Source organism: Chrysochloris asiatica, unplaced genomic scaffold, assembly GCF_000296735.1.
Source record: "Chrysochloris asiatica unplaced genomic scaffold, ChrAsi1.0 scaffold00280, whole genome shotgun sequence".
Taxonomy (NCBI): domain Eukaryota; kingdom Metazoa; phylum Chordata; class Mammalia; order Afrosoricida; family Chrysochloridae; genus Chrysochloris; species Chrysochloris asiatica.
This window is the reverse complement of record NW_006408798.1, coordinates 3254204-3275843: the sequence shown is the minus strand read 5'-3', so window position 1 is coordinate 3275843 and position 21640 is coordinate 3254204. Positions and strand designations below refer to the sequence as shown.

Sequence of the window (21640 nt, the reverse complement as noted above, 5' to 3'; positions counted from 1 at the left end):
TAAATGTTTTAAGTCCTCTCTAAACCCTTAAGGCGCTGTAGGAAAAGCACCCAGTGCAAGATTCATTTGAACCTTCAGGTCAGTGCTTCAAACTCACCAGCCACTCCTTGAAACCCTATACATGGTCACTATGGATCAGAACTGACTCAATGGCACTTAACAACAACAACCTGTATAAAGAGTACTGGTGTGGTGCTGGGGGATAAATACTTTACTAACAGAAAGGTCAGCTGTTCTAAATCCACCAGCCGCTCCTCAGAGACCCTATATAGGATTGCTCTGGGTCAGAACTAATGGATGGCACTTAACAACAACAACAAGCTGTATAAAGTGAGCACTGGTGGTGCTGTGAGTGTTTGGCTGCTGGTCCTGAGGAGAAAGATGGGGCGATCTGCTTCCGTAAAGATTTACAGCCTCGGAAACCCTATTCAGGGTCCCTATGAGTCGGAACCGACTCGACGGCACTTAACAACAACAACAAGCTGTATAAAGTGAGCACTGGTGGTGCTGTGAGTGTTTGGCTGCTGGTCCTGAGGAGAAAGATGGGGCGATCTGCTTCCATAAAGACGGACAGCTTGGGAAACCCTATGGGGCAGGTCTACTCTGTACTATAGGGTCACTGTAAGTCAGAATAGACTCATGAACAGGGAATTTGATTTGGGTATCCCCATCTGACATAGTTGAGTTTTTAAAAATTTTCTTATCGCTGTCCTGCTAAACTAGATCTCACACAGAATGTCTGGTTTTTTTTTCCCTGCTGAATCCTCCCCAGGATCTCTAACAATGCTTTGTCACTGATAGGTTTTTAATCAATTTTATTAAAAGAAAGAAAGAAAGGCTGAATGCATAAATTGAAAGGAGGATAACCTATGCAAAATTGCTTGGTGGAGTGTTTGACACACAGGAGTGTAACTTAATAGTTGATTTGTCCAGATCCCAAAGGACTTAATACAAAGAAGGGAGGGCAGTTCTCTTCTAATATCAGAGGGAACTGGAGTCTGGTCAGTCTACTGTTATTGTTGTTCTCTGGTGCTCCTACTGCTGCTGCTACCACACACACAAAAAATATATATATAATGTCACTATGAAGTAGAGTGTTGCATATTTCTATCAAATGCTTTTCTAATCTGCAAACAAGTCAGATGTGGGTCACTCCTCAGGTCTAGTGGGAACCCGTGAAGCCCTTGGAGAATAGAGCAAGGACTACTTCCAGTATCCACACCCAGAGACACCATTTTAACTTTTTCTCCCTGGTGCATTGCTCTCAATGTCTGAAGCAGCAGCTTTGATTTACTTATTTTTTTTAATGGAAATATTTGCAGAGTTACATGCAGGTGTAAGAAATAATGCAGACATATCTTATCCATTGTGCCCAGCTCCCCCAATGGTGATGTTTTATAAAATTATAGTGTAATTTCACAGTCAGAGTATGTACATTGATACAAGTTTTACTTGCACTCATTTGTGGGTGTGAGTGTGTATATTACGTTCTGTACAATGTCATCACCTGTGTTCATCACCGCAGTCAAGATATTTAACAGTTGTAACACCACATGAATCCCTCATATTGCCCTTTTATATCTATCTACTTTGTCCTCTTCTTCCCCAAATCCTTGTCATTGCCTCACATACATACACAATCACTTGTTATTACTTGACATCAAATCTACTCCAAACCATGGCAGCCATATCCAAACTCAAGCTGAAAGAACTGATGAAAAATTCAAGTCTCAACTTGAAACACTGAAGGATTCCATGAGAGAACTCTTGAATTATGCAGACAATATCAAAAGAAGATGGAAGGTATACGCAGAATCACTATATCAAAAAGAAAAGGTCAATGTTCATCTATTTCAAGAGGTAGCATATGATCAAGAACCAACTGGACTGAAGGAAGATATCCAAGGTGTACTGATGGCATTGGCAAAAAACAAGACTCTAGGAATTGACAGAATACAAATGGAAATCTTTCAAAACACTGATGTAGCACTGAAGACACTCTCTAGTCTATGCCAAGAAATTTGGAAGACAGCTACCTGGCCAGCTGATTTGAAAAGATCCATATTTGTGCCCATTCTAAAGGGAGGTAACCCAACAGAATGCAGAAATCATTGAGCAATTCCATTAATAACACATGCAAGTTAAATTTTGCTGAAGATAATTTAAAAACGGCTTCAACAGTACTTTCACAGGAAATTGCCAGAAACTCAATTCGGATTCAGATGAGGATGTGGACTAAGGTATATTATGGCTAATGTCAGATGGATCGTGATTGAAAGCAGAGAATAAAGAAAGATGCTTACGTGTGCTTTATTGACTATGCAAAGGCTTTATATTGTGTGAATCATGACAAGCAGTGGCTAACATTGCAAACAATGAGTATTCCACAATACTTAATTGTGCTTATGAGGAACTTGCACATAGACTAACAGACAATCGTTCAAACAGAACAAAGGGATTCTGAATGGTTTAAAATTAGAAAAGGTGTGTGACAGGGCTATATTCTTTTGCTATATTTATTCATGCTGTATACTGAGCAAATAATCCAAGAAGCAGGATTATATGAAGAAAAATGTGCCATCAGTATTGGAAGAAGACTTATTAACATCCTGCAATATGCAAATGTACAACCATGCTTGCTGAAAGCTAAGAGGACTTAAATAATGATGAAGATCAAAGACTACAACCTTCAGTATAGATTGCACTTCAATGTAAAGAAACAAAAATCCTCACAACTGGGCCAATAAATAACATGATAAATGGAGAAAAGATTGAAGTTGTCAAAGACTTCATTTTCTTGGATCCACAATCAACATTCATGGAAGTAGCAGTCAAGAAATGAAATGATGTATTGTACAAAACAAAATTTGGCTATTAGAAATAAAGTTGCTATAAATATTTGTCTAGAAGTTTTCTCTGGAATTATTTTAGGAGTGCAGTTGCTAGTTCATATGTTAGTACATGTTCAGAGTTGTTTTTATTGGTAAGTGCTGTCAAGTCAGTTCCAACTCATAGCAACTGGGTATAGGATTTCTGAGTCTGTAAATCTTTGTGGGGGCAGAAAACCTCATCTTTTTCCCTCAGAGTGGTTGGTGGGCTCGAACTTTTGACCTTGTAGTTTGCAGTCCTGTGCTTATCCTACAGAGCTACCATGCTCCCTATATGCAGAGTAATTGTATCATTTTCCATTACCACCGGCAATATCAATGAGTGATCCAGTTACTCTGAATGGCCACTAACATTCATTATTGTTAGTTTTTGTTTAATGTCAGCCATTCTGAGGACTAAAGTGAGCCTGGCCTAAGCCCTGGTATTTTCAGTAGCCTCATATGCATGTAAAAGTTGGACAATAAATAAGGAAATAGAAGAATTGATGCATTTGAGTTATGGTGTTGGAGATGAATGTTAAAGTTACCATGGAGTGCTAGAAGAACAAACAAGTGCAACCAGCATGCTCCTTAGAAGCCAAGATGTCCAGACTTTGTCTCTCATACTTCAGACATATTGTCAGGAGGGACCAGTCCCTGGAGAAGGACATCATGCTTGGTGAAGTGGAGGTTCAGAGAAAAAGTGGGAGACTCCCCCCAACAATAACCAATTTGTGGGCAAGATCCACTCTGATTTAGAAGTCCTACCTTTGTCAACACTTGTGTAAAATTACATAGTTTATAGAGTTTCCTTTTTAAGACCCAGTTATTCTCAAAGCAAGAAAGGGAACATTTTTTGAATGAGGATGGTTTAAGGACCTGTTTTTGTAGTTTCATCTTTTTTCAAGGCCCCTTATTAAAAAATCAGTGAGCCCTGGTGGTGTAGTGGTTAAAGCTCTCGCCTGCCAACCAAATGGTCAGAGGTTTGAACCTACCAGTTACTCTATGAGAAAAAGATGTGGCAATCTGTTTCCAAAAAGATTTATAACCTGGGAAACTCTGTAATGGCAGTTTTACTCTGTAGTATAAGATTGTTGTGAGTCAAAATCAACTGGACGGCTGTGGGTTTGTTTTGGTTTCTTAATCTATCTTTTCTTAAATAAAATAGTTTTTCTCTATTTGCAGGTAGAACTAAGAGGAAAGTCGATCTTTAGTAAGTATCCATCTTAACACCCACTTTAATTAAAGAAAGATAATTTATAAAAACAATAGTAGACTCTACTATTCAAAACAGTACCTATCAGATGGTATGGTTTCAATAGATATTTGTTGAATGAATTTTGAATTATTAGAAACGTCGTCTATACTGACAATGTTGTCTATACTGACAAACATTGTCTATACTATTACTCAAGTAATCCAATCTGTACTCATTTTAGTGAGAGTGAGGTTTTCTTTATTCGATTTTGCAAAATCAGGTACCCTCCACAAATGGTTTTTATTCTTGTACCCCAAAAGTCCCTCCTCCAGTTCCAGGCCTCCATATATGATTCTAGGTACATCCCATTTTCCCTCCCCCCAGAGAAGCCAAAATGGCTTGCCCAAGGTATTAATGGCTATATTTTTATTTAAATTTCCTAGTCCCAGAATAGCCTGCTTAAATAAAAAATTGTCTGTCTGCCAGGTCTTGCAAACTCATGAATTCCTAAAGATGGACCACAAGAGTTATTTCTCACAGAATGAACCACACAGCTCACATTTCAGTGTTCATTGGTGAAATGGTTAAGTGAAGGTTAAAGGTGTAGGCTTTGGAATAAAACAGACATGGTCAAGTCTGGACCCTTCCATTCACTAGGCTGTGACTATTTCATGTTGCAGTTTCTAGTCAGTGAATAATATTTCTTACAAGTGAGGTTACCCTGAGTCAAATGGACTTGACAGTAAATAGGGGCTTTCTGCGGTTGGCCTGGGTGGTTACCATCAAAATGGGCAAGTTCATGAAACTGGAGAAGGTTGTGCTGGTCCTGGCTGGACGCTACTCCTGACACAAAGCCATTACCATGAAGAACATTGATGATTGCACCTCGGACAGCCCTTACAGCCAGGTTCTGATGGCTGGAATGAACTGTTGTCTTCACAAAGTGACAGCTGCCATGAGCAAGAAGAAAACTGCCAAGAGGACAAAGATCAAGACTTTTGTGAACATTTATAACTACAATCACCTCACAAAACTGTCGTCAATAAGGATGTCTTCGGAGACCCTGCTCTAAATCACAAGGCCTGGGGGAGGCCAAGGCCAAATTTGAGGAGAAATACAAGGTGGGCAAAAAGGAGTAGTTCTTCCAGAAGCTATGGTTTAATATCTTTATTGTTTGTTTGTTTGTCATTAAAAATGCAGGAAAACAAAACAAAGACCACTATAGGAGTAGTGTGAGGATTGTTGTTGTTATGTGCCGTGGAGTCGGTTCAGACTCATAGCGACCCTGTACAGGGTTTCCGAGGCTGTAAATCTTTACAGGAGCAGATAAACCTCATCTTCTTCACACAGAACAGCTGGTAGTTTCAAAGAGCTGACCTTGAGGTTCGTTCGCACCCCGATTCGTAACCACTACGCTATGTGAGGATTAGAGGTGATAAATACCACGACATATAACCACCATTGCCACATCACCACTATTAGGCTACCAGAATCTGAGGTCTGAAAAGACAGTGAATGTATAGCTCAGAACACAGAGTCTGGCACATAAAAAGCATTCAGCATGGTGGTGGTGGTTCCTATGCTAACCAGAAAGTTAATAGTTCAAATCTACAAGTCACTCCTCAAAAATGCTATACAGGATTGTTATGAGTTGGAACCGACTTGACGGCACTTAACAAAATCAACAACAATATGCCATATATAATGTATTTATTTTTCTAAAATAACATAATAATATCAAAATTTGAAAATAGAAAAAGGGAAAAATCGATCTAGGTCCTCATATTCAAATATTTCCATTGTTATCATGTCTATGTAATGTGTTTGGTTAAATGATGTCTTTGGTCACTGGTTGGTGGTTATGTGTTGTGGAGTTTGTTCCGACACATAGTGTCCCTGTATAGGGTCTTTGAGGCTATAAATCTTTACAGGAGCAGAAAGCCTTTTCCTTCTCCTGCAGAATGGCTGGTAGCTTCGAACTGCTGACCTTGAGGTTAGCTGTCCAAAGAGCTCTCTAGGAAATTGGTATTCATTTCCTTCACTTTAACAACAAGACTAGTCATATTTACCTTGTAAGTACCCTTGAAAAATATTTTTATATTCTTGTAGAGGAGTGATTTACCGTGTAAGGGTAATTCCCGTTTCATTTGTAAGCATATTATCAAATTTTTGCCCAGCCTCAGGTCTAATCAAGTCACTTTTACACTTATCTATTTTAATTTGTGCTATTTAAAAACAAAAAAAAACCCCCCACTTCATCTCTTTACTGGAAAGAACTGAAGGAATAATTTGGATAAATGTAAAGGAAGACTGAGACAGAGAGTGAAGGAAGAAAGCAATAGTCGAATGTGAAAGTTCTGGATTTATAATTAGATCTGATACTACCTCTGCTCTATAATTTACAGATTGGTGTGATTCTGTGTCTCTCTGGGTTTTATTTATTGCAAGGTTAGTGGGGTTGTTAGTGATGAAGGCTCATGAAATGAGCTCTGAGTGAACTCCTTTTACTATTCTATGTAAGGAGTGGGTAAACTATGCAGCAGGCTAAATCCTACTGGCCACCTGTATTTAGTACACCTGTGATGTAGCAATGACTTTTGCATTTTTAAGTGGTTGAAAGGTTAATCAAAATAATTTTTTTGCAACATTGTATATAATTTATATATATTTTTTCTTGGAATACAGCCACAATCATTCATTTATATATTATCTATGGCTGATTTTGTGCCAAGATGGAAGAGTTGAATAATTGCCATAGAGATCTTAGAACCCAACCTTTGCTCCCGTAAAGATTTACAGCCTTGAAACCCGGGTATCTATGAGTCGGAACCAACTCCACAGCACATAACAACAACAATAACAACAGAAAGACTTAAAGCATCAGAAATCCTCTGGCTTGCTATGAGTCAGAACCAACTTGACGGCAACTGGCATCTAACAACAACAACTTTGTTCTATGCATATTTAGTATGCCTGCTTCTTCTGAGCTGGTGCATCTCTTTTATATGAGGTATGAGCTTACTAGGTATCTTTAAACATGTTATTATTTTTATGTATAACCCCAAATTGTTCAGTTTCCTAAAAGAAAGGACTCGGTTTTGCTCACCAACGGAGGTAAGTCAAAAAGTATTGCTATTTGGAGTCCAGTTCATATTGTTTATTACAGACAAAACATGTTTAAATTTGTCTGTGATGGCTGAATGACTGCAGACAAGTTCTCTAGTAATACACTTCTTTTAGTCTCATTGTTATTAAGTCCCGTTGAGTCAGTTCTGACCCACAGTGACCTTGTATAGGGTTTCCAAGGAGCAGCTGGTGTGCTTGAACTTTGCAGTCCAGCGCATTAGCCCACAGCAGTACTCCATATGTTGTAAATGGTGGTGGTGGTGGTGATGTGCCGTGAAGTCGGTGCAGAGTCATAGCGACTCTGTACAGGGTTTCTGAGGCTGTAAATCGTTACCGGAGCAGAAAGCCTCAAGTTTCTCCTGCGGAAGAGCTGGTAGTTTTGAACTGCTTGATCTTGCTGTTCGCAGCCCAATTCCGTAACCACTAAGCTACTAGAACTGCTTGTGTTGTAAATGGTGGTGGTTATGTGCCATGGAGTCGGTTCCAAACTCATAGCGACCCGGTATAGGGTTTCCGAGGTTGTAAATCTTTACCGGAGCAGAAAGCCTCATCTTTCTCCCACGGAACAGCTGGTAGTTTGGAACTGCTGACCTTGCTGTTTACAGCCCAATTCGTAACTACTATGCTAGGGCAAAATAGTAGAGGGTAAAATTCTTTGGGGAAGGGTTTTAGAAATGCAGACACCACCTTCAAAAGTGTATAGACCTAGATGAAGTATATGCGGAGTACAAATAGCATCACATTTTCATATTTTTGTTTAATAAAGGTTTCTATGATTTAGTTGCAATTTGCTTATACATAGGTTCACTATTTGTTGTTAAATAAACATCTAACCCCTGTGCCAAGGCAGTGATTACTAAACTCCAAAAAGACTTTCTCAGTTAGTACAAACTAAGTTAAGCAAGAGGCGACTGTAGGGTAAACACTAAACTTGGTTGGCAGCAGTTCGAGCTCACCAGCTGCTCCGCGGGAGAAAAATGAGGCTTTCTGTTCCCACAGAGATTTACAGCCTTAGAAACCCTGTACAGGATTGTTATGTGTCGGGAACGACAGGACAGCACTTATGAACAACAACAAACTAAAAGGTGTCTATTTCATATTAAAAAAAAAAAAATCTTTAAAATACTTTTTTGACAAAAATTCTCCCTGCAAAATGACCCTGCATTTTAGATATGCAGCTATGAGAATGAGAATAAAGAAAAACTACTGGATTTGTTTTACTTCCTAAATGAAGTATATATTAATAATACCGGCACATTGAGATGGCCTCAGCCTTTTACATCCATACGCCACGTTTAAAAAATTACGATTATCTGAACCTAAGGTATGGTGTCAGGAACATTCTGCATAGTTTAAGAATAGCCGTAAAAAATGCAAGAGTAAGTGGCGATCAAAATGGGTGTGTTAAGAGAAAAAAAAGTAAAATTTTACATTCTGTGCAATGTGTTGAACGTGAACGGATTGCACGTTGTGTTGCAGATTTACTACAGCTGAGTCATTTCGGGACACGAGTGTTTTTCCAGGAAAAACGTGAGGAAGGAACCAGGATAGGGGCTCACCGGGTAGCCCCAAGCAGCCCCAGCAGCCGACTCCGGTATTCCGTGGCGGGCGGCGGCGTGCTTAAAAAAAGGCGCCACGGCCCCTTTAAGAGGCACAGCACCTTCTCCAAGATACCATCTTGCACCAGGAGTTCAATTGAACTCTCTACCTACCTTGTTATATCTCTCCTCCTTAACTGGGTACGGCTCGTCGGCGGGGCGAGCGAGCCTTTTCATTGGCTCTGAGCGCACAGCCCTCTCTAACTTATTGGTTCACGTGCTTGTCAGTTGGCCCTATCGCCCGCCTACCTGAGCTAGCCTACTAGGTTGAGTGAGGGCCCTTGGGTTAGTTCCTGTTAGGCCCGGACCGGGGGATTAGGTTGAAGTCTCCTAAGATGCCCAGTGGGCTAAGGCAAGAGGATCTGTAAGGGGTGCGTGAAGAAGCGGCGCGGAGAGACCCACGGCAGGCCTGAAGAAGAGCGGCGGCCAAGCCCGCCCTCCCTGCACCATGCTCATAGAGGATGTGGATGCCCTCAAGTCCTGGCTGGCCAAGTTACTAGAGCCGATGTGAGTGAGGCAGGCTGGGCCGGCGCCGGTGAACGTGGGCGTTGGGGTCCCGCGGGGGCGTGGGGGGAGGGGAGGCGGCGTGGGGGTCAAGGGGCCGCGGTCCGGAGGTCCCGGCTACGTCTTCTCTGTAGTACTAGCACCATTGTGGGGGGGAGGGGCAGGGGAGCAGGGGCGTAGAGGCGGTGTTGATGGGGACGGGCTGGCAGGGACAGCGAGGGCTTTTTAAATACAGATGTCGGGGCGCTAGAAAGAATAGCAGGGATGGTGCGAGGATTTAAAATATTAATACTGGAGGACCGAGAGGGATAGGTAGTAAGACTGTCGAGGGATTTTTCCATGCGAGTGTTGGGACCTTCAGGGGAACAGCAGGATATTGAGGGCTTTACAAACAATATTAATCAGGGATTGAAAGCAGAGTATCCAGGGCTTTTTAAAACATTAGAACAGAACGGGGTAGCAGAGGCGCTGCGATTGTTGGTGTGGTCTAAGGGTTCAAGAGTATTGACAGGTTTAAAAAGTACGAGGAAGTTGAAATCTATAAATGAGCATTGAAGGGTTCTAGAAATTATTGGGGGTGTTGATAGTATGATAGCAAGCGTATTAAGGAATTGTAAAGTATTATGCTAGGAGAACTGAAGGAAATGTAAATACCTTTGGGGGCTCTGAAAGAATGTTGACGTTTTCTAAGTTTAATTGGGGGCCGAAAGAGCTATCCTGGTGTCATAATATTCTTGGATGAGGGGTTGAAAGAACCTGCGGCATCTAGGACATTTTCAGTATAGATGTGAGAGGAATAAAAGAGAGAACAAGGAAGAGTAAGGGCTCTGTCAGTATTGTTGAAAGATTGCAAGCGTGACTCGAAGGGGTGTTAGTGAGGAGCTGAAAGGGATGAGTAGGACGTGTACTTTTAAATGTTTTGGGTAGTATTAGGTAATTGTAGAAATATTAGTGAGAAGCTTGAAAGAAGAGATAGAGGTACCAACTTTTTGTTTTATATCCAAGGGATAGGGTTTTGGAGTGTTTGAGGGAAGTGGGATAGAGAGATAGCTAGTCTGGGACAGGTCTCCTAGGTGGAAGGAGAAGGCAGGTTGGGAGATAGCAGAGGTATCAACTTTTTGTTTTATATCCAAGGGATAGGGTTTTGGAGTGTTTGAGGGCACTGGGATATAGCTAGTCTGGGACAGGTCTCCTAGGTGGAAGGAGAAGGCAGGTTGGAAACCTGGAACACTGGAAAGGGGATGTTAATTTCCTGCCCCCTCCTCATTTCCACCTGGCCTGTGCATTCTCTCTAGAGTAGGGGTAGAGGAAGAGATACACAGGCGTGGGTGTGTTAGATCCCTTTAATGGAAAAATGGAGTGTCTTTCAGAGGTGGACATAAGGAAAAGAGTGGTTTGGGAGATTTGGAAGCATGGTGAAGTTGGGCCTCTTGAGAGACAGTGTCATGTTCCTTCCCTGTTTATTTCCTGGTACTTCTGAGGAACCTTCTTAAGCTAACTTTTGTTTTGTTTTGTTTAGCTACTTTGGTTTCTTGGGGTGGACGGTGACACCTAAGAAAAGAGTCATCTGCAGTCTAGTATGTCAGCTCTTTGAAGGCAGGACAGGGAAGGGAGGTGACTTTAGGGGACATGACATTTACATTGAGGATAAGAAGTATGTGTGAAGAACATAAATGCACACTAAAGGCTTCTGAGCTATGGAATAATGAAGGGTGTGGTGCTGTAGGATTAGTGCTGGACTGCGAATCTCAAGGTTGGCAGTTCAAACCTACCAGCTGCTCCTTGGAAACCCTATGTAGGGTTGCTCTCGAGTCGGAACCGACTTGAAGGCGCTTAATAACAACAAGTTAAAGTGAGGAATCCTGGTGTGGTGCTGTAGAATAAGCACTGGATTGCTCACTACAAGGTGAGTGGTTCAAACTCACCAGCCGCTCCTTGGAAATCCTGTACAGGGTTGCTATGAGTCAGAACTGACTCCATGGCACGTACCAACAACAGTTAAAGTGAAAATGACTTCTGAACACACTTGAACATTTTGTTAGATGTGGACCTCTTGAGTGTACATTATACTTAACAGTAAAGAAAATTGGGGGCCACAAAGATAGAGATAGATTGTGGTAAAGATGGGAAACACTGCCATAGATGAATGAAAACGACCAAATATGGAAAATGCTGAAAAGTGGGGGGAAAAATTGTTTAAAAATACCTTTACAGTATTTAAGATTGAAAAAAGAAATCTTTACTTTTTACACCTGCTATTCAGTACTGTTGCGTTTTATTTTGTTTCCTACAGTTTTCCATGCAAACTGATTTTATTTGTTGACAGAGATATTTATAGTGTATTAAACCTACTGCCATTATTTCAGTTCTGACTCAGTAATCCTTTAGGACAGAGTAGAAAGAACTAACTGCTTTTTAGAGTTTCTGAGATTATAAATTTTAGGAAGAGCAGAAAGCTTCATCTTTCTTTTGTGGAGGGGTTGGTTGGTTTGAACTGATGACTTTGTAGTTAGCAGCCCAAATACTGCCAGGACTCCTTTTAAAATGTATTAAAGGTATATCTTATATCTTGGATAGAAGATAGCTTTCAAAATTATAGCTACTTGCTTTTTCTTTTGATTTTGAACTCCCTACAGTGTCTTACTCATGGTAGAGCTGACTTTAATGTTCAGATTCACTTTAGGTAGGAACTTTCTAAGAATGTTTTCACTTGGCTCTTAAAGACTCTTGAGATTGATAAATGTTCAACAGATTCTGTAGTATTCATGGTAAGGTTAATGTTCAAATGATTACATGAATTTAGTTTTACCATTTGTTTCAAGTTACAAGTTTAACTTACAGCACATATCCTGCTTCTTTTTCTTTTTTTATTTGTTGTTGTTGTTGTTATGTGCCGTGGAGTCGGTTCTGACTCAAAGCGACCCTGTACAGGGTTTCCAAGGCTGTAAATGTTTACGGGAGCAGAAAGCCTCATCTTTCTCCTGCGGAACCGCTGGTAGTTTCGAACTGCTGACCCTGAGGTTCGCAGCCCAATTCGTAACCATTACTCCATCAGAGCTCCTTTATTAGGGTTTAAAAAAAGACCTAACTTCTTAAATTAGTGTTTAACCGTATGTAATGGTGTTGCATGTTGTTGTTGTTGTAAAGTGTCGTCGAGTCGATTCCGACCCATAGCGACCTTGTATAGGGTTTCCGAGGAACAGCTGTTGAGCCTGAACTGCCAACCTTGCAGTTCAGACAGATTTGCAGTCTGGTGTATTAACCCACAGTGCCATACCAGGACTCCAATGATGTTGGATGGAAGTATTAATAAGAAATAGTAAGTGCAAATGCAGATATATATTTTCATTGTTGTTTTGCTGTCATGGGAGATTATTTTTTGTTTGTTTAAACAACCTAAAGTGTAATAAATTACATACTGAAGTAGGCTGTATTTGTAAGTTTACTTTTTGCATATTCCAGATTCAAGAAAATTTTCTTAGCAGATTGGCATGTTGCTACAACATAGCATTTCAGAGCAGTTGTTAGGCTTTCAGATAATGTAGTTGGAGTGGCTATGTTAGAATCACATTATGATGGTACACAATTTTGGATTGCATTTTGTTATTTAACTTAATTTACAATTAGCAAAATTTATAAAAGCATCCCAATAGTTAGGGGTTTAAAACGTGTTTCATCTCGTCACTGGTGAAACAAAGGCATGTCGCAAGTTAGGAGGTAGTTCTAAACTAATCCAGTTAACTAGAGATCATTTCCCTGTGGTCTCAAGTTAGAAATGTGTTGGACTGTTAGAGTTTACCTATTACTTTCCACTCTGTTTGAACTGTGGAACATACCTATCATTTTATCAGAGGGAAGGTAGAAGGAGACAATGGAAGAAATGACTCTTGTTGGCATGGAAAAACCCGCTAGTACCATTATTTTTTCTTTGCAGTGCAGTAAAAGGGAGGGGAACCATATCTTTCTCAGTAAGTTTTTATCTTTCTGCCCTACATGAACAGTCTAGAATCAACAGGATCTTGTTTGCGAGGGGGGTGTTTGTCTTGCTGCACCTTCAAAGTATCCTGATCATAGAGACCATACAGGCATAAACCAGGCTCACTGCCATCAAACTGATTCTGACTCATGGTGACCCCACAGGACGAGTAGGGCTTCCTAGGCTGTAAATCTTTACAGAAGCAGATGGCCTCATCTTTTTCCCAGAGTGGCTGGTGATTTTGAACTGCCGACCTTTTGGTTAGCATCCCAGTACTTAACCTACAGTGCCACCAGGACTTCGTGTTTTTTGCATTTCACAGATATACTGTATTTTTTACAAATTGAAGATTTCTGGCAACTGCATCGAGCAAATCTTACTAGTGCCATTTTTCCAATAGCATGTGCTCACTTCGTGTCTGTCACATTTTGGTAATTCTCAAAATATTTCAGACTTTTTCATAATGGTGATGCACACTTAATGGGCTACAGTACTCATAGTATAAACATGACATTTATTTGCACTGGGAAACAAAAAATATTTCTGTGACTCACTTTTTCATGATGTTTGCTTTATTGCAGTGGTCTGGAACTGAACCTGCAATATCTCCGATTTGACTGGGTAGAGATTATGCACATAGTCTGGAGATGTGGTTTCTTTAGATCAAAAATGACTGCTCATTTAAATATAGGAACTGCGTCAAAGAAAAGGTTTAAGTAAATCCAGCAGGTAAATAAATCACAGAAGAAACTTTTATGAGCTTAGAAAAAGTCAGGCAAGCATTTTTCAACTAACTTATGTTTCTACTATAGTATTATTTGACTTACTGTAAGTTTGTCTAGGTGTATGTTTTAAAAATGATGAGGTTTTTGATACTTTTTGGACAGTTGTATGTGAATGAGGGCACTTCTAGGTCCATATCAATTTCTGATTCACTGTGTGACTTAGGAGAAATTATCTATTAAACAGAGGCTAATAAGCCTTTTCTGTATTTGACTAGTATGATATGAATAATAATGCTTTGTATGCAGGGACTTTAAAAAGTTAATTGAAAAATGGAATTAAAAGATAATGGAATTTTTTTAAACCAAGAAATAGATAAGTATATGAGGGGACAATAACACTTGTGAGGTGTACACACCATAGGATAATCAACCATTCAAGATCAAAAGGGCAGCATTTACCTAAGGACAAAATTCCGAAGAGTGGGGAAATGAGGAGGAATGGAAACGAGAAACAGAAAGAATGGAATGGAAAAAAGTGATGTTACATGAGGGGATTGCAATCATTGGGGTGTAAGGAAGTGAGTGTATGACATGTTGAGTGGAAAACTAATGGACTGCCTGTAAACCTTCATTCAGTTCACAAGAAAAAGTTAAGAAAACCATTTTTTTTTTCTAGAACTTTTTGAAGTCCCCGGGGTATACCTTAGAAAGAATCATTCTATAAATATAAAAATCTTACAGTATTTGAAATATGAAAATATGTATTAAACTCTGCAAAACAACATTTTGCTTAGTAATGTTCTGGTGTGGCATTGTAGGATAAGCACTGGACTGCTAACCGCAAGGTTGGTGGTTCAAACCCACTAGCTACTCCTAAAAAACCCTATACAGGGTCGCTGTGAATTAGAAAAGAGTCAGATGTCACTTAACAAAGACATTAAGCACCACTGACATTTACCAAGTAGCAATCGGTGTATTGCAGGACAGAGATGGTATCATTGCATTTCCTATAGGTAAGAACAGAAATTGCTTAAGAACATCTTAGACTTCTAGCTATATACATCAGGGTCTTTTTAACTGCACTAGGATATTGAATATATTGTCATTTCTGAATACAATGGAAAAGACAGAAATAAGATTGATTCACTAAGACCAGTGTATCCACTCAAATTTATTGTTCAGTGGTCATGGAGGATATGCTTTTGTTTGAACTCTAGAATTTACATGCTATTTTGGGTTTGCAGTCTTTATCAAGTTAAACTTTGGCTAGTAATTTCTGCAGTTTACAAGATGAGGGAAAGAAATCACCCCGCCGCTGTTAGACCTGACCTCGACTGGGGTTAAATGCGTGTTTTGGAGGTATCTTCTTAAAGATTGACAAGTACTCGTAATTTTCTAAGGTTTATTTAGTGATGTCAAAGAATTAGAATACCTTTTTAAAGTGTTGAAGAGCAAAGGTGTCAGCTTGAGGACTAGGGTGTGCCTGACCCAAGCAGTGATGTTTTCAATAATGTCATATGCATGCAAAAACTGGACAGTGAATAAGGAGGACTGTAGAAGAATTGATGCTTTTGAGTTATGGTGTTGGAGGAGAATATTGAAAGTGCCATGGGCTGCCAAAAGAACCAATTAATCCATTTTGGAATAAGTGCAGCCAGAGTGTTCCTTGGAGGCCAAGATGGCCAAACTTCGTCTCTCATACTTTGGACATATTGTCAGGAGGGATCAGTCACTGGAGAAGGATATCGTGTTTGGTAAGGTGGAGGGTCAGAGGAAAAGAGGAAGACCCGCAGCAAGATAGTTTGGCAAAGTGGCAGTATCAGTTGTCTCCAGTGTGGCAACAATTGTGAGGTTGGCCCAGGACCAGGCAGTGTTTCATTCTGTTGTGCATAGGGTCTCTGAGTCGGTACTGACTTGATGGCACCTAACAACAACAACAACAAAGTGCTGTGGCACTGGAGAAAGATTGTGGCAGTCTGCTCTTGTAAAGATTTGCAGCCTTGGAAGCTCCGTGGAGCAGTTCTGCCCTAACCTATAGGGTTGCTATCAATGGGAATGAACTCAGTGACAGTAGATTCGAAGTGCCTGTGGGGCTTGTTTAAGGCCCTAGTGGTGCTGTAAGCTAAGCCCTAGACTGCTGACCACGTTTGGCAGCGTAACTCCACCAGCTGCTCAGCGGGAGACAGATGAGTCTTTCTGCTATTGTAAAAATTTACAGCTTTAGAAACTCTATACAGGGTCACTATGAGTTGGAGTCTACTTGATGGCAGTGGGTTTTTTGGTCTTTACTATTTCATTGAAGAGAACTTAATTGACCAGAGGGCTTCTTGGCAAGTTAACATAGGGGAGGAGGTTTAAAAAGAAAAAAGTTAGTAGAAAAAATGAAATTTTTCCATGAACTTTTTGAAGCACCTTGTATTTGTTCGTATGTCCTTTGGTTGGCCTCCTAATATATGTTTGACTTCATTCTTCTTGGCACAATTGTTACAGGCTGGAAGCCAGCAGATGCTTTTGTAGTCCTATGTTTCCTACCACTGTCTTCTCACATCCACTCACAGTGTTATAATTTGCTTCATTATTAATCTCTTTTATACCATTTGCTGTTTTTATTTTGTATTGGTATGGTGCTGTAGGATAACCACTGGACTGCAAAACACAAGGTTGGCAATTCAGACTGACCTTGCAGTTAGTTCAAAAGGCCTTGTGGTCCAGTGATTATCCTATGGTTCAGCACTTCATAAATACTCAGTAAATATTTAAATGAATGCATTTTCACATATGTACAATTAAGTTTATTGACAAACAATTAGAAAAGTAAGGTTTTTTTTCATTAATAGTATAATTTTGTTGGTATGTTTAGTTGACTGGTAACATTTTAGGAGAGAAAGACGTGACAGTCTACTTCTGTACAGGACAAAGTAGAGTTGCCTTAGACACCCTATGGGGCAATTCAGCTCTGTCCTGTAGGGTCACTGTGAGTAGGAGTTAATTTCATAGCTGTGAGTGGGGTTTTTTTGGGTTTTAGTCAAAATATCAAAATGTTTGCAATTAACAAGAAGTATGTGTATTTCCCCCACATCAAAGTCATCCATGAAAATTCCTGGTTAAGGAGAAGAAAGCTTTACACTAAGAAGTGGCAGTATCAACATTTTGATATCTCTAGTGAACTGCAGGGTCGTTGGTTCAAGCTCACCAGCTGCTCCTTGGAAACCCTGTACAGGACCGCTATGGGTCGGAATCGACTCAATGGCACTTAACAAAACAATAACAATATGTGCTAACAGGTTCTCAGAAATTAATAGTTACTGACTTACATTCTTAGATAAAATCAGCTCCATTTTTACTTATTTTTCCAGTACTGTCATATAGTATTGATTAGAACACAGATCTCCCAGACGTTTTACTTAATTTTTTAAAGCTTACTTTCTGTAATTAAAAAAAAAAAAAAGCAAGCATTGTTTTCTAGAAAAAGAGAAAAGTAAAAATAATTTCTATGTTTCTTTTCAGTTTCTCTTTTTTGGTGTGGTTTTAATCAGTATTAAAATTTTTTGTCTTGATTTCTCCAATTGGTATTTTATCTTAAGCATTTTTATTGTATATTGTTTTTATAACTCACTTTGAATGGATGTCTAATGTTTCATAAACATTCAACAAAAGAATGGTTACTTTGACTAAGTAATGTTTGTGTATAATTAGTGTTTCGTAGTATTTCCTGTATTTGACCTTAGAAAATTATGACCATACTGAGAAACATGAAAATATTTTTGAAAGTGGAAATGGTTTGTTATTGTTAAGTGCCTTTTAGTTGGTTCCGATTCATAGTGATCCTGTATAGGGTTTCCAAGACCAACTGGTGAGTTTGAACTGTGGGCTTCCTGGTTCAAACCAACCTTGCGGTTTAGTGCTTATCCTATAGCACCACACCAGGGCTCTGGAAATGGCTTAAAGAATCCTAAATCAAATAGACTGTATTGGTTTCTTAGTATAGTGTTTTTAGTCTTAGAGCTTGAGGGTAGAACCTTAACTCTTTAAGTCTTAGGGTTGGGTGTATTTAAAAAAAATGTCTTTGAAGCTGCTGTGTCAGCTCAGCAGCTATGTAATGTAACTGCAATAAAGATTTCATTAAAGAGGAAAAAGGCGAATTAGAGGATTTTACAGATAAGGCATTTTTAGAGTGATGTTTCTGTTAGCTTCCCTTGACAAAAATTCGTTCAAATTTAAAGTAAAATCAACTGGTATAGTAACATAAAACATGTTCTTATAATGTTATTATACCAGATGTGAATTTTAAGGATTCTTCATATTTATAGCTTACATTAAGCTTTAGGAAATTTCTTTTATTGGTTCTTAATTTTAAGTGAAAGGTAACTATTTGTCAGAACTTTAGGCTATTTTAGATTATTGTGCAAGGAGCACTGGTGGTTCAGCAGCTAACCACTCACCTGCTAATTAAATAATTGGCATTTTGAACTCATGCAGCTGCTGGCTTCCTGGGAGAAATACCTGAAGATCTGCTTCCATAAAGATTACATCCTAGAAAACAGGAAGCTTACCACATGGGGTCACTGTGAATTGAAAAGCAAATTGATAGCAACGGTCAACAACAACTTGTTGTGGGTGCACACACACTACAAAAGTTTATGTGCTGTGAAATAGATTTTACTCTTGTGGAATTGTAGCTGAGTTTTAATTGCACAGGTGTACTTTCTGCTAGCTCTTGAATCGATCAGTTATCTGTGCCCTGATATGTTGTTAGTTGCTGTTAGTAGTCACTGACTCATGGCAACCTTCTGTACAACAGAATGACATGTGTGGTTTTCTGCCAACTTCATGATCTTTGGTGTGCTTGAGTCCATTGTTGTGGCTGTTACGTCATCCATCTCATTGAGCATTTTCTCTTGTTTTTACTGACCCTTTGCTTTACCAGACATGATTGGTCTTTCCTTGTGATATTGCAAAGGTAGTCAAAATTTTACTACCCCCACTAATATGGAGCATTCTAGTTGTCTTAACTTGTAAGATTAATTTGTATATTTAGCTATCTATAAAATGATTTCAGTAATTCATTGATTGTTATTAAGACTCAGTAGTAACTTAAGATGGGTGTTATTGCCTTTCCTAATCTCTTTTTTATGAGCCATTCTTTTTTGTAGCAAAGGATAGCCAAGGATGAAAATTTTAAGTCTCTTAAATTCCAGAATTTACTCATTCCTGTAATTAAACGTAAGTGGGTTCCCACAAGCTTGTTGTTTAATGCTAATGAGTCGGTTCCAATTCAGCAACCTAAAGGGTTGCTGAGGAACAGCTGGTGGGTTTGAACCACCAACCTTGTGGTTAACAGTCCAGTGCTTATCCTACAGCATCACATCAGGATTCCATAATTTAGGTATTGCATAAATAGCTAAAAGGTTATTAAGTTCTATCCTTGGATAAGCGAAGCAAGAAATGATAATATTGAGAAGATGAGAGGTGGCCCTGGATTTGTTTTGTAATCTATCAGCGATCTCAGTTGTACTTGGATACCTATGATACACTTCTGGACATCTTGTTAGACTACTAGTAACATCAATACTGTAGCTTCTGTATTGTACTCCTCAGCTTTTAAAGAATATACAATGAAGTCAGTATGTTAAAGAATAAATTCGAATGATAATAAAGGCCTAGAAAGTTAAAAGCACAAAACTACTCAAAGTATTTTAAGTTTTACCATTTAATTAGCGTAGTGGTTATGAGTTGGGCTGCTAACCTCAAGGTCAGCAGTTAGAAACTACCAGTGGTTCCTCGGGAGAAAGGTGAGGCTTTCTGCTCCCATTAATATTTACAGCCTTGGAAATCCTTTGCGGGGTCACTATGAGTCGGAACCAACTCCATGGCACACTAGTACCACCATTTAATTAGAATGGTGTGCTAATCACAAAGTCAGAGGCTCAAGTCTACCTGCCGCTCCTTGGAAATTCTATATAGGTTCACTATGGGTTTGAACTGACTTTATAGATGCATGTTGTTGAAATGTCATTGAGTCAGTTCTAACTCACAATAACTGTACAACAGAACATGGTCCGACACCATCTTTATGATTGATCCAATGTTTGAGTCCATTGTTGCAGCCACTGTGTTAATCTACCCCATTGAGAATCCTCCTCTTTTTCATTGACCCTCTATTTTACCAAGCATGATGTTCTTCTCCAGTGACTGCTTCTAAGGAGCTGTATATCTTCCCAGACAGATTTGTTCTTCTTGCAGCCCATGGTATATCCATTATTCTTGCACAACCCTGTAATTTCAAAGGCATCAATTCTGTTTTCCGTATCCATTGTTCAGCTTTTGCATGCATATATGAGGCAATTGGAAATACTGTGGCATAGGTTGTTAGAGTTGCTAAGTGCTGTTCATTCGGTTCCAACCCATAGCCACCCTGTCTAAGGTTTTCAAGGAGCAGATGGTGAGCTTGAATTGCCAACCTTTCAGTTCAAATGGCTTTGCAGTCTGCTGCATTAACACAGTGCCACACACATGGCATGGGTTAGTTGTACCCTGTTTCTCCACGTGACATCTTTGCTCCTTAGACCTTAAAGAGTTTTTTTTTTGCAACAGTTTTTGACCTATGCTATGGCGCTCTAGGATATGGAACAGTACCATTGGGTTTTTTCTTTAAAGCTTTTATTGTCATTTGAGTGATAGTCTACATGGAAGAACATCAGTTTTGCACTCAACCAATTAATCACATCTTGTTTCATTGTAATGATTACAATCCCCTTTTTTGAGGTACACAAAAACACGCAGGAATATATAATCGTTTAAACAACCAAAGGACACATTTTGCAAATTGGCCCCTGCCCGTTAGCACATAGCCTTTGTCTTTGCAGATGCTCTATCTCTCCATGCCATTGTGTCTGTCTCTGACTCTGATGTTGCTGTTTATCTCTGGTTAGGATACCACATTCTGTTCATGCTTTTCCCTCTTGATGGTCCTAGGGTCCTCTGTTCCTGGATTGTAAGATTGATTACTTCCCCCTTTTTCTAAGGCTGTGCATCTTTAAAAAATTGTTTTTATTAAGTTTTTATTGTGAATTGAGTGATAGTTTACATGGGAGACTATCAGCTTTACACTCATCCTATCGTATTTCATTTCATTGCAATTATTACAATCCCCTCTATATCCCATATCCCCACCATATAACAGTATTTGCTTCTATTCCCTGTGTTTTTTTTTATTTTTTATTTTATATGTACACCAAAAGACTCAGGAATAAATAATCATTCAAACAACCAAAGGGAACACCCTGCAAGCCTGCTCCCTGGATGCCAGCACACAGCCCCTCTCCCTTCATGAATCTAGAGTTGCCAGCTGCTCCATCTCTCCATGTCATCATATCTGCCTCCATCTCTGGCTTCACTGCTTCTCTGAATAGGGCCACACACCCCACTCTGACTCTCCTCCCTTTATGGTCCTAGGGTCCTTTGCTCCTGGAATGCAAGATCAACCACTCCCCTCTTTTTGCTACAAAATGTCTACCTTTACATCTGCAACAATTGCAATCAGTCCTGATAACAATTTCACTCTTTTTTTTTTTTTTTTTAATTTAAGGTTTTTATTGTGGATTGAGTGAAAGTTTACAGGGCACATCATCAGTTTCACATTCAAC

General features: G+C 39.5%; 1 protein-coding gene across 1 annotated transcript in view; it reads left to right on the top strand.

The window, feature by feature from the left end:
- The first annotated feature begins 9069 nt into the window (after positions 1-9069).
- The window catches only part of RBM27 (RNA binding motif protein 27), a 145619-nt gene continuing 133048 nt past the window's right edge, over positions 9070-21640 (top strand). Inside the window, exon 1 of the mRNA XM_006874510.1 lies at positions 9070-9296. Within this exon, the coding sequence (XP_006874572.1) occupies positions 9238-9296 (59 nt within the window). The 5' untranslated portion in view covers positions 9070-9237. The remainder of the gene's footprint in view (positions 9297-21640) is intronic.